The sequence below is a fragment of the Sciurus carolinensis genome, chromosome 3, assembly GCF_902686445.1.
Source record: "Sciurus carolinensis chromosome 3, mSciCar1.2, whole genome shotgun sequence".
Classification (NCBI taxonomy): Eukaryota; Metazoa; Chordata; class Mammalia; order Rodentia; family Sciuridae; genus Sciurus; species Sciurus carolinensis.
In genome coordinates, this window is record NC_062215.1 from 70,445,422 (window position 1) to 70,459,309 (window position 13,888).

The following is a 13,888-nucleotide window of genomic DNA, read 5'->3' on the forward strand; positions in this document are numbered from 1 at the left end:
CTATCAATACTAAATTCAAAGCCAACATCATTCTAAATGGAGAAAAATTGAAAGAATTTCCTCTAAAAACTAGAACAAGATAGGGATGCCCTCTATCACCACTTCTATTCAACATAGTCCTGGGACCTGTAGCCAGAGCAATTAGACAGAAAAAGAAATTAAAGAGATAAAAATAGGAAGCTATCACTATTTGCCTACAACATGAATCTATATTTACAAGATCAAAAAATTCCAACACAAAACATCTAGAAATAGTAAAAGAATTCAGCAAAGAAGCAGGATAAAAAACAAATACTGATCAATTAAGTACATTCTTACACATCAGTGATGAATCCACTGAAAGAGAAATTAGGAAAACTAACCCATTCAGAATGAGCTAAAAAAAAAGAATAAAATACTTGGGAATCAATCTAACAAAAGAGGTGAATAACCTCTACAAAGTAAACTACAGAATGCTAAAAAAAAAAAAAAAATTGAAGGACACCTTAGAAGACGGAAAGACCTCCCATGCTCCTGGATAGGAAAAATTAATATTGTCAAAATCACCATACTGCCAAAAGCATTATGCAGATTTAATGCAATTCCTTTTAAAATCCCAATGGCATTCTTTGTAGAAATAGGAAAAGCAATGATCAAATTCATTTGGAAAAATAAGAGACCAGTATAGACAAAGTAATCCTTAGCAAGAAGAATGAAACAGAAAAAAAAAAAAAAAAGAATGAAACAGAAGGCATCACAATACCAGAACTTAAACTATACTACAGAGCCATAGTAACAACAACAGCATGGCATCAGTACCATAACAGACACACAGACCAATGGTACAGAATAGAAGACACAGAGACAAAACCACATAAATGCAACTATCTCATATAAGACAAAGACACCAAAAGTATTCACTAGAAAAAAGATTGCCTCTTCAACACATAGTGGTTGGAAAACTGGAAATTCATATGCAACAAAATGTCTCTCCCAAAGCACAAAACTCAACTCAAAGTGGACCAAAGACTTAGGAACTAGAACAGATACCCTGTGTTTAATAGAAGCAAAAGTAGGTCCAATCTTCACCAGTCAGCTTAGGAACTGACTTCCTTAACAAGACTCCGAGAGTGCAAGAAGTAAAATCAAGAACCCAAATTGCAATGGATTTAAACTAAAAACCTTCACTCAGCCAAGAAATAATAACATGAGAAAGCCTACAGAATGGGAAAAAATCTTTACTGCATGCAACTCAGATAGCTTCAGCACATGCCATGCAGCCTCTGAAGCCCAGATCTCCTCTTGGTGGCTTCCAGAGGTCATGGAGTGTGAGCACATGGGACGTGGGGACTGGAGATGTTACACCGTGTCAGGGTTGCTACTTAATGAAAGCCAAGGGCACCCAGGAGGAATTGCTCTTCTCTTCGGGTCGTAGAGATCCTGAATTTTGTACAGTGAGGTGCGCACAAAGAGCAAGAAAGCCCCCTTTCAGTCAGGATTGGAGTCCATGTGCACCTCTGAGTCCTGGCATCTCCAAAGGACTGGGACTGGCACAACTCCTCTGGCAGTTTCTTCCTGCCCTTCCCCTTAATGGGCAGAAGTGGATACCTTACCAAAAACACAAAAAGTACATCCCATTTGTCAATTTAATCCTTTGCTGTTTTCTAGGAGGGCCTCTAGAGTTGTAAAGTGATCAGCAGCATAGGAGTTTGTAAAAAGGGAAGTCATTGAATATTTTCCTAAACAGAAAGTGGAGCATGGTAAACACCCCTAAAGGAAATCCCCTTCCCATTTGAGCAGAGACACACTGTGTACAGCCAGGAAAGGGAAGATTTGGGGTCCAACCTTGCCCTTGGGCCTGGCCTGTCTAATCGCTGCCTGAAAGGGTGCAATGTGCAGAAGATTCTGGGAGGCAGGAGAGGCATAACAAGGGGAATGGAGGAGTGTGCCCAAGAAGGAAGCCCTGGGCCAGCTGGACAACTCCAGGCTGGCAGGGTGACAGCCACAGCAGATATGCAGGAAGCCTGAGGAGGGAAGGGAGGGAGTGTGGAGGAGGAATGCCTTTGGTGCACCTTGTGTGCCTTTGTCTGGGGAATGGAAAGGAGGGGATTCCTGGGCGCTCTTCCTCTAGACCTGATGCTGGGCAGGGCTGGGGCTTGTCTGATAGGTATTCTCCCTGTTGCTAGAGGGAAGCAGAAGCTACCCTCTCATTGTGCACACGTCCATACTCCCTGTCTGAATGTATAAGAAGGAAGGGCTGTTTTTCTTACTACGTTACACAGTTATGTGAAGGCTGAGCCCCTTCATGCTGAGGCCCTTCTGTTCAGTAGCCCCAAACCCTGGATCCATTCCTGCAGCCAGCTCACTTTACCACCATTGGCCCCAAATGCCTATCTTTCCTGAAGTTTCCTTTGGTTCACCACTCCCTAAAGCCTCTTCTTTCCTGTTGGCCACAAGTACAGCCAAGAGAGAATGGGCGTGTGGGTCAGTGCACGTCCATAAGTCAGTGGAGTTTAAGGCCAGTGGTGGAGAAACCCAGAAGTGACAACCATCTTCACAGACCCTGAACAGAAGTAGGCCTCAGTGTGCTCAGTGAGAGCCAGAGTGTGTCCCTGAGAGCCACAGTACATAGATTGCCCAGGAAGCCCAGCATAAGTGAATGAGAAGAAAGATCTACAGAGTTTGCTCAAAGTAAAAAATGGAGGGAAGAAAGATCTTCGTTGTTGTTGTTGTTCTTGTTGTTTGCCATTGCTACTGCTGTTGTTATTTGTAATAAAAAGATCTTCAGTGACCTGAGGAACTTAGGGAGAAACTGTCTTCACAATCGAGCCTAAAGAGCAAAAGGGAAATTTGGGAGCCTAGGGAAGTACTTCAGCTGTAGAGCACTTCACTGACATGCCTGAGGCCCTGGGTTCAATGACCAGTATGTCGAAGAACACTGAATGGAACAAAGAAAAAGCAGGGCGTGAGAGACTATGGCCAACACCTCTGCCCCTCGCATCATGAGAGCAACAAGGCACTTGGACCTTGGACCTGCCAGTCTCCAGAATGTGGGAAGGGGATTTCTATCATCAATCAATTAACCAGTCCAAGGGGTTCTGTTAAGAGCAGCAGGAAGGGACCCTGATGCGTGGCAATGCCCCCATTTCTTCTCCTAATGGGGAGGACACTTTTGCTGGTTCTGGGATTGTCTGCTCCTCTATTGGATCCCTCATTGCTTTGAACATATCAACGCACTGCCCTTTGCATGTTCCACGGTTTCTAGGGAGAAATCTGATGAGAACCTTGTGGGGAAATGATGATGAACTCTCCCTCCCTCTCAAAACCATAGGACTTAATGCCTAGCACCAGAGCATCTTAGGGAGCAGAGCATTCTGTGATAGCATCCCGGCGTGAGTGGGCCCCCGAACACCATGAGTTGGAAGACAGGGGAATTGAATACTTTGAGCATAGACATGATGAGGTCTTTAAAATCTGAAAGTTATTACCGATTTTCGGGTTGCAAATGAAAAGACCATTGAAACCTCTGACCAGTTTTCATCTCTAAACATGTAAATATCAGTCTCCATGACCCACAGACACAAAAAGCTTCCTGGGTCCTTCCTTCTTATTATCATGAAAGTCAAAAGGGTGCAGGAGACCCCAGAGTGAGATGAACCCTGGGGGCTATGCCCAGGCTAGACTGGGACATTTCTTGCTCTGACCTCACAAGGAACCACTGTGAGGTCACCACAAAACCCCGCTATATAGGAGAGTGGCCCAGGGTGGGCTCTGTCCATTAAGTACAGGAAGCTCTTGGTGGTGACCTGTCGGACTCCCAGGTAGTTAGTGCGTTTGGTGGTTGGTGGTCGGTGGTTGGTGTTTGCGGTGGTTTGCTGTTGGTTTTTTGATTTGGGTTTTTGGTTTGTTTTTTTTTTGTTTGTTTGTTTGTTTGTTTGTGTTTTGCCTTTTGTTTGTTGTTTTTGGTGTTTTGTTTGCGTTTGTTATTTTTTTTTTTTTAGATAGCATCCTCAGTTGGTGTTCCGGCTTAGGATGCGCAGAGAGTGTAGTGAGAGTAGTGTAGTGGCGCAGGGGCCCGGCTCCTGCTTCGAGTCGGCCCTCACCGACCATTATTGTGTCCTGAGGCCCATTGGGGAGGGGAGCTTCAGCCAGGTGCTGCTGGCCCGCCATCTCCTGACCGGGGTCAAGGTGGCGGTGAAAGTCGTGCCAAAGACGGAGGGGCACGAGCCTGTGCTACGGGAACGGGAATGGTTGATGTCCCTGGAGCACCCGAACATGATCCAGCTCTTCCAGGTCATCGAGACCACCCGCAATATGTACCTGGTCATGGAATATGCAGAGGGCGGGCAGCTCCGGCTTCGCATCCCGCGGGAAGGTGGCCTACCCGAGGAGAAGGTGCGCAGGGCGTTCAGGGAGATGGTGCAGGTCGTGCATTACTGCCACCAGAAGGGCGTGGCGCACCTCGACCTCAAGCCAGAGAACTTCGTGGTGGATGCCAGGGGCCACATAAAGCTCATCGACTTTGGCCTGAGCACCAGCATCACGCCTGGGCAGCAGCTGACCGGGTTCAGGGGCACTCTCCTGTACCTCGCCCCTGAAATCATCCAGCGCAAGGGATTCGAGGGCCCCCCTGCAGACGTCTGGAGCCTGGGCGTCACTCTCTATTTCATGCTCACCGGGAGAAGACCATTCATGGCGAGCACCAGTAAGGGGCTGCAGAATCTGGTCCTGCAGGCAAGTTACCACATTCCCCCGCATGTGTCCCGGGGAGCTCGCAGCCTCATTCAGCAACTCCTGACGGTGGACCCCACACACAGGCCCACCCTAGAGCAGGTCGTGGCGCACCCATGGCTGAGCCAGGGCCAGGACTCTTCACCCAGTCGTCCCAGCCAGCCACTCCCCAAGCGGCCCGACCCCGTCATCATGACCATGATGTTTGACATGGGTTTCGACCCCTACAACACCTGGCTGTCCCTGGCCAACCGCCAATTTGATGAGGCCATGGCCACCTACCTTCTCCTGCAGCACCAGAGAAGCCAGGGTGCGGGCTGCCAGCTCCAGGCAGAGCCTGTGCGTCGTCGGGGGGCTGGGCCTTGCCCAGGGCCCTCAGTGGATCCTCCCAGTGTCCACCCCAACAGGTGCACCAGTGAGCCTGCCCTTCTCCTGCCCCGTGAGCCACAGCAGCCCAAGGAGGCTAAACCCTCAGGCGGGAAGGACGCTGCGTGCGCCAGCCTGCCTGCCTTTCCTCTGCGCTTCCTCCAGGAGAAGACACCTGCTCCCAGACTCGCCTCCCAGCAGGTCTCTGGGCCCAGCCCTGGTAGGCGGGGAGCAGAAGGAGACAGCTCGGCCTCCCAGGGTACCTCCACCGGGCCAGTCCAGGACAGAGGCAAGGGCTGGAGGCGGGTCACCAGGAGGATCTCCACCTGCCTTCGTCGACTCTGCTGCTGCCTCTCGTGTGTCCAAGGGCCCGCCTGGAGAAGAAGGGTGGCTCCGGCGGACGGAGGCCACAGACCCCATAGGCTCCCCAATAGCGTGGTTCCAGATATCGTGCCCACGTGACACAACCCGATGGACAGCCAGAAGACCCCAGAGCTCTGGGCATCCCTCTGTCACCAAGCGCACTCAGCTTCAGAATGAGGTGCGCAGACTGGCTCAGGCTTCTCAGCTGGATTCCGCCCAGGAGTGCCTCCCAGTGCTCCAGGACTCCCCTCCGCCCCCACCTGCCATAGACCTCAGAGACTTTTCCCCAGGACGCTTCCCCCTGTCCTGCTCTTCTCTGCCATCGCAGAGATGTTTCTTAATAAATGTCTGTTTCTCACAAATTGATACAATTGATGTTCCAGTGATTTCTTTAAAAAGAAAAAGAGGCTTAGAATAGGAGGAGGAAGGAAAAAAGAGGGAGTCCAGCAGCCACCCTGTCCCAGGCCTGGAACCAGGAGCCTCCACCTACTGGTCATTGTCAGTGGAGACTCTTGTCCTTTGAACCAGTGTAGAATGGACCTCACACCTTGGGCCAGTATAGATGGGCGACTCTCTTGCTCAATTCCATTTGAGCTGATTTCTTTGGCAGCAAAGAATCCTCCTCCTGTTCAGGCCCCTCCCTGAGATATGTGAAGAGGGTGGAAAAAAATTCTCTAAATGGAGAAAAATTGAAAGAATTTTAAAACTAGAACAAGATAGGGATGCCCTCTATCACCACTTCTATTCAACATAGTCCTGGGAACTGTAGCCAGAGCAATTAGATGAGAGAAATTAAAGGGTTGAAAATAGGAAACTATCACTATTTGCCTACAACATGATTCTATATTTAGAAGATCAAAAAATTCCAACACAAAACATCTAGACCTAGTAAAAGAATTCAGCAAATTAGCAGGATATAAAACCAATACCCATAAATGAGTTCTTACACATCAGTGATGAATCCACTGAAAGAGAAATTAGGAAAACTAACCCATTCAGAATAAGCTAAAAAAAGAATAAAATACTTGGGAATCAATCTAACAAAAGAGGTGAAAGACCTAAACAATGTAAACTACAGAATGCTAAAGAAAGAAATTGAAGAACACCTTAGAAGATGGAAAGACCTCCCATACTCCTGGATAAGAAAAATTAATATTGTCAAAATTACCATACTGGCAAAAGCATTATACAAATTTAATGCTATTCCTATTAAAATCCCAGTGGCATTCTTCATAGAAATAGGAAAAGTAATCATGAAATTCATTTGGAAAAATAAGAGTTCCAGTATAGCCAAAGCAATCCTTAGCAAGAAGAATGAAACAGGAGGCATCACAATACCAGAACTTAAACTATACTACAGAGCCATAGTAACAACAACCACATGATATCAGTACCATAACAGACACACAGACCAATGGTACAGAATAGAAGACACAGAGACAAAACCACATAAATGCAATTATCTCATATTAGACAAAGACACCAAAAACATTCTTTAGAAAAAAGATAGCCTCTTCAACACATGGTGGTTGGAAAACTGTACATTCACATGTAACAAAATGAAATTAAACCTCTATCTCTCACAATGCACAAAACTCAACTCAAAGTGGACCAAAGACTTAGGAACTAGAACAGACACCCTGTGCCTAATAGAAGCAAAAGTAGGTCCAATCTTCACCACGTCAGCTTAGGAACTGACTTCCTTAATAAGACTCCTAAAGTGCAAGAAGTAAAATCAAGAATCCATAATTGGGATGGATTAAACTAAAAAGCTTCTTCTCAGCAAACAAACAATAACATGAAGAAAGCCTACAGAATGGGAAAAAAATCTTTACCACATGCACCTCAGATAGAGCATTAATCTCTAGGATATATAAAGGACTCAAAAAACTCAACACCAAATAAACCCAATAACCTAATCAATAAGTGGGCTAAGGTAGTGAATAGAGCCTTCACAGAAGAATAAAATACAAACAACAAATACATGAAAAAATGTTCAACATCTCTAACAATTAGAGAATTGGAAATCAAAACTAAGCTTTCATCTCACTCCAGTAAGAATGCAATTATCAAGAACATAAGCAATAAAAAATATTGGTTAGGATGTGGAAAAAAGGTGCTCTCATAGGTTGTTGGTGCCAATTGGTGCAACCACTATGGAAAGCAGGATGGAGTTTCCTCCGAAAACTTGGAATGGAACCACATTTGACCCAGCTCTCCCACTCCTCCATTTATACCCAAAAGACTTAAAATCAGCATACTACAGCGACACAGCCCCATCAATGTTTATAGCAGTTCAGTTCACAATAGTCAAACTATGGAACCAACCTAGATGCCCTAGAGATGAATGGATAAAGAAAATGTGATATATATGCACAATGGATTATTACCAGAATGAAATTATGGTATTTGCAGGTAAATGGATGGAACTGGAGAATATCATCGTAAGCAAAATAAGCCAATCCCCAAAACCCAAAGGCCAAATGTTTTCTCTGATATGTGGAGGCTAATTCACAATAATTGGGGGGGAGATATGGAAAAATAGAGATACTTTGGATTAGACAGTGGGGAGTGAGGGGAGGAGAGGGGGAATGGGGGTCAGAAGGAAGGTAGAATTAATCAGACATTATTACCATATGTGCATATATGATAATATGATGGGTGTGATTCAGATTTGAGCCCCAGCACTTCAAAATGAAAAGTCATGGTAATTTCAAAACAAAACAAAACTGTCACTGAAGGAAAGAGCCTAGGTAGAGGTGAAGAAAATTGGTGTGGTGGGTTCTTCTACAGTTCACTCAGACATTGATCTCAAAGGAACTCCCCTTTCACCCACTGAGCCTTCACCCGTCATCCAGGTCTCCTACCGTCCTTTCTGGCTGAGGGGCTTCTGTGCTTCATGGCTTGGTAGACCAGAGGATGTTAACCTGGTATGCTCCTACAGATGGGGGCTGAGACGAAAGAGGATTTGAGCAACATCTCCGGATGTGGAAGAGAGTGACTCTAGTTTGAAAGTAGAACAGGCAGGATGCTGACCACCTTCAGGGAACAACCCTGTCTCTGGTGTGCACTGGTGTACCACCCAGACCTTTTCTAGAGGCAGGGCATGAATACCTGCATAGTGTGCCTGCACACACACATGGGCACATGCATTCACATGCATGCACACGTACATATATTTGCACACATAAGCATGCACACACATATGCACATCTAGAAAAGTAATGCAAGCTTTAAAGTAGATGTTTAGAAATAACACTAAAGTGGGGAACAAATTCCCAGAAACTTACTCTGAAGTTAGTGGAGGAATACAGAGCATGTCCTGTGGTGGATAAACTACAGCTTGGAAGCAGCGCGACTCCCACACTTGCTACTCCAAAGGTCTCAGGATCTTTTTAGTTTGGGGCTCATGGGCCATAAATACAGAATGTCCCACTTGGAATAGGTGTTCAGCTAAATGTCAAGGACGTAGGGCAAAAATTAATGTCTATTGAACATCTGTTTATGTGGCCCAGAAACAAGCATTTCAGTTTTGTATCCATTACCTCATTAAAATACTTTCTTGACTTAGCAGATGGAGAAACTGAGGCTCTAGCTCTGAAAAAAAGATTATTTTATCTATACCAAGTCTGAAAGGGACATTCATGAGAACTGCAGAGGACCTGGATGTTCTGTGTGTCTGTATGGGAGCACCCTGGCTATAGTGGGACCCCAGAGAAGCACACATTCAACTGTTACATTCCCTCAGAGAAAAAGACAAACAGAAAGGAGTGTGGGGTTTGGAAGCTTCCAGTTGCAAATCAAGCTCTGATTTAATGGAACACTTATTAGAGAAATCTTCTAGACTTTCCATAATGAAATAAAGGTTTATGAAAGTAGCAGAATTGATTGTCCTCAGAATGAATCATAACTTATATTTAATTACAAAGGCAGTGCTCAGGGCCAATTAAACTACCTGTTTCTCTTCTGCTGTATTTCAGGACTGTGTAGCCCCCTAAGGGATTCAGTTTTGAAAGATATGCATTATCATGGTATACTTAAACAGCGCCTAGTATCTGTTTTAGTCAACTTCTAAATGCCTACTTATGTAAAAGACTGGGTTCCAGTGATCCCATGAGAAGCACAAGAAGTATTTGACTCCCTGAACTTTCTGCAAAGTTCAGGGACAAATATAATTATTCCTCCAGTCCCATATGCCTGGCACAGACAAATCAGTAGTCAGAAAGGGAGGTGTCAGTATGGGCCAGGATTTTCAGAGAGGCTTCATGGGGCATTTGGGACTTGAGCTAAAGGAAGTGATTCATTTAAACTATAAGTCCAAGTATGACCTTTCCTGGTAAAAAGCCCTGCAGTAACTCTGTGCAGCCTGTAGACTTGGGCAGGAACTCCTTAGCATTGCCTCTGAGGTTCTCCTGGACTGTACTCTGTCTACCTGTACATCATCTACCAAGTATCACAATCCAGCAACACCAAACTGATTTTAATTTCCTGTATACACAACAATGCAGTTTCTTGAAATTTTTCCTCATACTATCTCTTTTGTACTTCCCTTTCTTTTGCTTCCTACTCAAATTTAGCAAGTCCCTGGACATCCTATTTTCCTCAGTAAAAGACATCAATACTTGACTACATCAGAGTGCCCCTGCTTGACACTACATTGTAAGTCTCATTCATGCCTCCGTCAACTCCACAGAAACACCTTGACTGACAAGCAGTGGCTAAGACACATCTGCTTAACACTACCCCCTGGTCCAGGCTCTCCAAGGCAGTCTCTTAAGTATGATTGGTATCTACCTGCTGAACCTCATCTTCATAGGAAACTTTTTCATGGCCACAGGAAGCCAGCACATAGAATGGTGCTTCTGGAAGAGACATATCTGCCTGAGATCACCACCTGTAACTGGCAGCCAGCCCTGTACAGAAGCAGCAGCTATGACCTTTGGGCCCTGATTCCTGGAATGTGCCAAGTAACCTATGCTTACAGGCAACCTGGATGATTGGAAGATGCCTTCAGTGGGATCCTGATTCTACCACTTCATAGTTGAGTTAAGTGGGAAAACTACTTCTTACAGCCTCAGTTTGCCTCTCTGTAAAATGGGAGTGGGAGAATTGACTCTCAGGGCATATTGTTGACATGCTAAGCACCTGATCTTGGCCCAACACTCGGACAAATGGCAGCTCTTGTTCTGCCTGGTCAAGGCCTCGATGGATACATATCACTGGCCATAGAGTCTATAGTCCCAACACCACTAACTGTCAGGGTCGGGGAGTATAATTTCCTGGGTTTGTTCCTGGAGCCCTTTCCTTCTCTTCCCCTACTCCATTTTCCTGAAGTTCTGCTTGACACCATCTTGTGGCACACGTGGGAACTGCAGGTGGCCAGCTCAGGCACTTGCTGGTTCTTTATGATGCTCCTGGGTAGTGGGGATGAGGGTGGAGCTTTCCTGCAGCTGCCCAGACCTTTTCTGGAGGCAGACCTGTTCTAGATGTTAACACAAGTTAAACTTGGTCCCAGATTTCTAAGGATATAAAAGCCAAAGTCCTTAGTGTAAGCCAAATCAGGTCACTCTTCTCAGGCATTCCTGGGCTGCTGGTCTCAGAGAAGACTATGCAAAGCAGCCCAGGCGTGATTCCCTGGAGACTGAGGAACCAGACAGGAGACTCTATCAGCATCCTGGGCTGCATTTATCCAGAGACATGGAATCCAGCAGGGTTGATACATTTCCTTCACAGATACATAGATATTCTCCCATATGCCCAAACCTAAGGATAAATTGCATTGTTCCTTTGGCAACATGTTATTCTTACAGATTTCTAGTGCCTACAGAATAGGTTTGACAACCCAAACATGCCATATGTGTCTGAAAACCACTCCCATAAGATAGAGAGAAAGTTAAGAGGGAGACCCAAAAATGGTGGGATTCTGATGAATTTTAGACCCACACATCCAACCACCCAGCAGCATCTCCACCTGTGTGTCCACCAGGCCACATGCCCAGCAGAACTTACCTGTGGCCCCAGACCTAAGCCCCTGGATCACTGCACAATCCCATTTTGAATAAGTGCCCAGGCCAACTTGGACTCCCTGGAAACATATACAGCCACCTGCCACATGGAATGCCATCCTGTTTCTCCTAAATTCCAGAACTCTGAGCTGGTCCAAGGTGACAATATGCCCAAGTAAAGATCTGCTTTTGCCAAGATACTTGACAGCAAAGGGTAGCCATGAAATAGAATCTGACAACCTATGGTTAAGCTGTCACTCTAAGGAGACGTTTCTCCTAAAATAAAAGGAAAAACTCCCAAAGAGTCTCTCCTTCCTCTGTTCCCATCCCATGTCCTCTCATGAGAACAACCCATGTTCTCTCAAGTGAAGGGACCAGCTTCACCTCCAGGGCAGCTGTTTTGAGGTCAAGTCCTCTGCACTGAGGACCAGGAAGTGAAAACATGGGAAGAGCTGGGTGCCAAGGCTCTTGTCAAGCCACCACACCAGGCCGGGGATCTATCTGCACATGGAAGTCTCATGACATATAGATATGGTGTATATTGAAGCTTCATTCTTAACTTGATATTGTGGGGCCAAGGACATGCACAGCTGGTAGGTCACCCTCATCCTTCTCCTTGTCCCATCCTGATCTGTCAATCCCACCTCCCACTTCCATCCTCATCTCTCCTCATCGCTCAACTGTCATGACCACCATTCAACCACCTCTTGTTTGTTCCTCCCACCCACTCAATCACCACACAGTAGCTACAACTTTGAAAACTGGCAGACTTAAACTGGAGTGACTTGTGTCAAACCCTAACCAAAAAATAAATAAAGCCTGTAGGTTAAGTCCAAGAAGATCTCAAGCATGTCTGTCTGATTATAAGAACAATTTCAAGTGACTGTTGGAACTAGATCCTTGCACCAAAGTCCACTGAAGCCCTACACAAAAAGATGCTTCTTTAACGACACCTGCCCAGCAACTGCCTATACAACTTGAATTGACATTATCATTGTTATTGATCCTTGTAACCAATGATATTTTTTTTCAAAACAACTACTCCTGTAACTGCTATGGTTTGGATGTGAGATGTCCCCTGGAAAGCTCATGTAGCAATGCAGGAATGTTTAGAGGTAAAATGATTAGATTCTGAGAGCTGTAACTTCATCAGTGTATTAATTCACTTGATGAATTAATAACTTGAATGAATTACAGGATGGTAACTGCAGGCAGGTGGGATTTGGCTGCCTGAAGTAGGTGAATGGGGGCATTTCCCTGGGGGTTACATTTTCTCTCTCACTTGGGCACTCTCTGCCTTTTGCTTCCTGTCGGCCATGAGTTGAGCAGATTCCCTCCACTGTGCCCTTCTGCCATGATGTTCTACCTCATCTAGAGCAGAGCAGTGAACTCAGCTAAGTACAGACTGAGACATGAGCCTAGAACAACCTTTTCCTCTCCAATTTGTTCTTGTCAGGTATTTTGGTCCCAGTGATTCAAAGTTGACTAACACAGCAACCCTCCTAATTTTACCTTTAAAACCCTTGTCTTCCTTTACCTCCCTTAATATGACCATAGTTGATTATGGTATGTGTATTCTCTTGCAATATTTAATCCTGATTAAATTCATTATCTTTGCAGAATCTCTCTTTTTGCCATTGACTGAACAGTCATGACAAAATGCAGTTCTGATCACATGGCTTCTTGACTTCTCTCTCCCCTGCTCAGGAGATTCCTGAGTTCTTATTCCTGCTGCCCTTGGCCCCTCACACCTGGCAGACCTGGTCCTTTGCCTGAAGTGTCATCTGGGCCCTCTCTCCCTGGCAAGTCTTTCTTCCTGGAGCCCTTCCTACTTGGTAGAGAAGCTATTACTTGAAACATAACCTGGATAGTTCCAAAAGTTGAAGCTGCACTCGCCCTCTCAGTCTTCCTCATGCCCGTGCACATGCCATGATTCCAAACCCATAGGGAAGTTGGCATGGCTTAACCAGAGGTAACATGTTTAACCTGTTACACTTGTTGTATGGAGGAGGTCAACCATGCTCAAGGACAAAAGGAACGGATGAGTCAGCTGAAGACTGTAGCATCATTAGTAAACATATGCTCTACTCCCTGAGAGGTACCGGTATGGAAGAACTGCTTTTGCATTTATATTTTGAGAAATGTTTTCCTCAGAAGAAAGGGAATTATGTGCTGCGGTGGAAGAAATAACAAACCAGTAATGAGGAGAGCTAGATGGATTCAATTCCCAGGCTGGCTGCCAAGCCTAGAAGAAGACTGGGCAAGTCACCTCCTCTCCCAGGGCCCGCGTTCCCCTCCCGGAAGGGGAGCTGCGCAGCCGGCCTCCAGTGCCTGCCCAGGCCTGCCAGTCTGCTGTTCAGAGGCACACTCAGGGCTGGTTTCTAAGGTGACTGCTAGGATGGGGCACTCAGAAGAAATGAGTCCTCCGAGGTAAAGAGCCACAG

At 45.8% G+C, this 13,888-nt stretch overlaps 1 protein-coding gene across 1 annotated transcript; it reads left to right on the forward strand.

Moving 5' to 3' along the window:
- Nucleotides 1-4,011: 4,011 nt before the first annotated feature.
- LOC124979432 (sperm motility kinase 2B-like) lies at nucleotides 4,012-5,538 on the forward strand. Its single transcript, XM_047543853.1, has one exon. The coding sequence runs from the start codon at nucleotides 4,012-4,014 to the stop codon at nucleotides 5,536-5,538; it is 1,527 nt and encodes a 508-aa protein (XP_047399809.1).
- The last annotated feature ends 8,350 nt before the right edge of the window (nucleotides 5,539-13,888 follow it).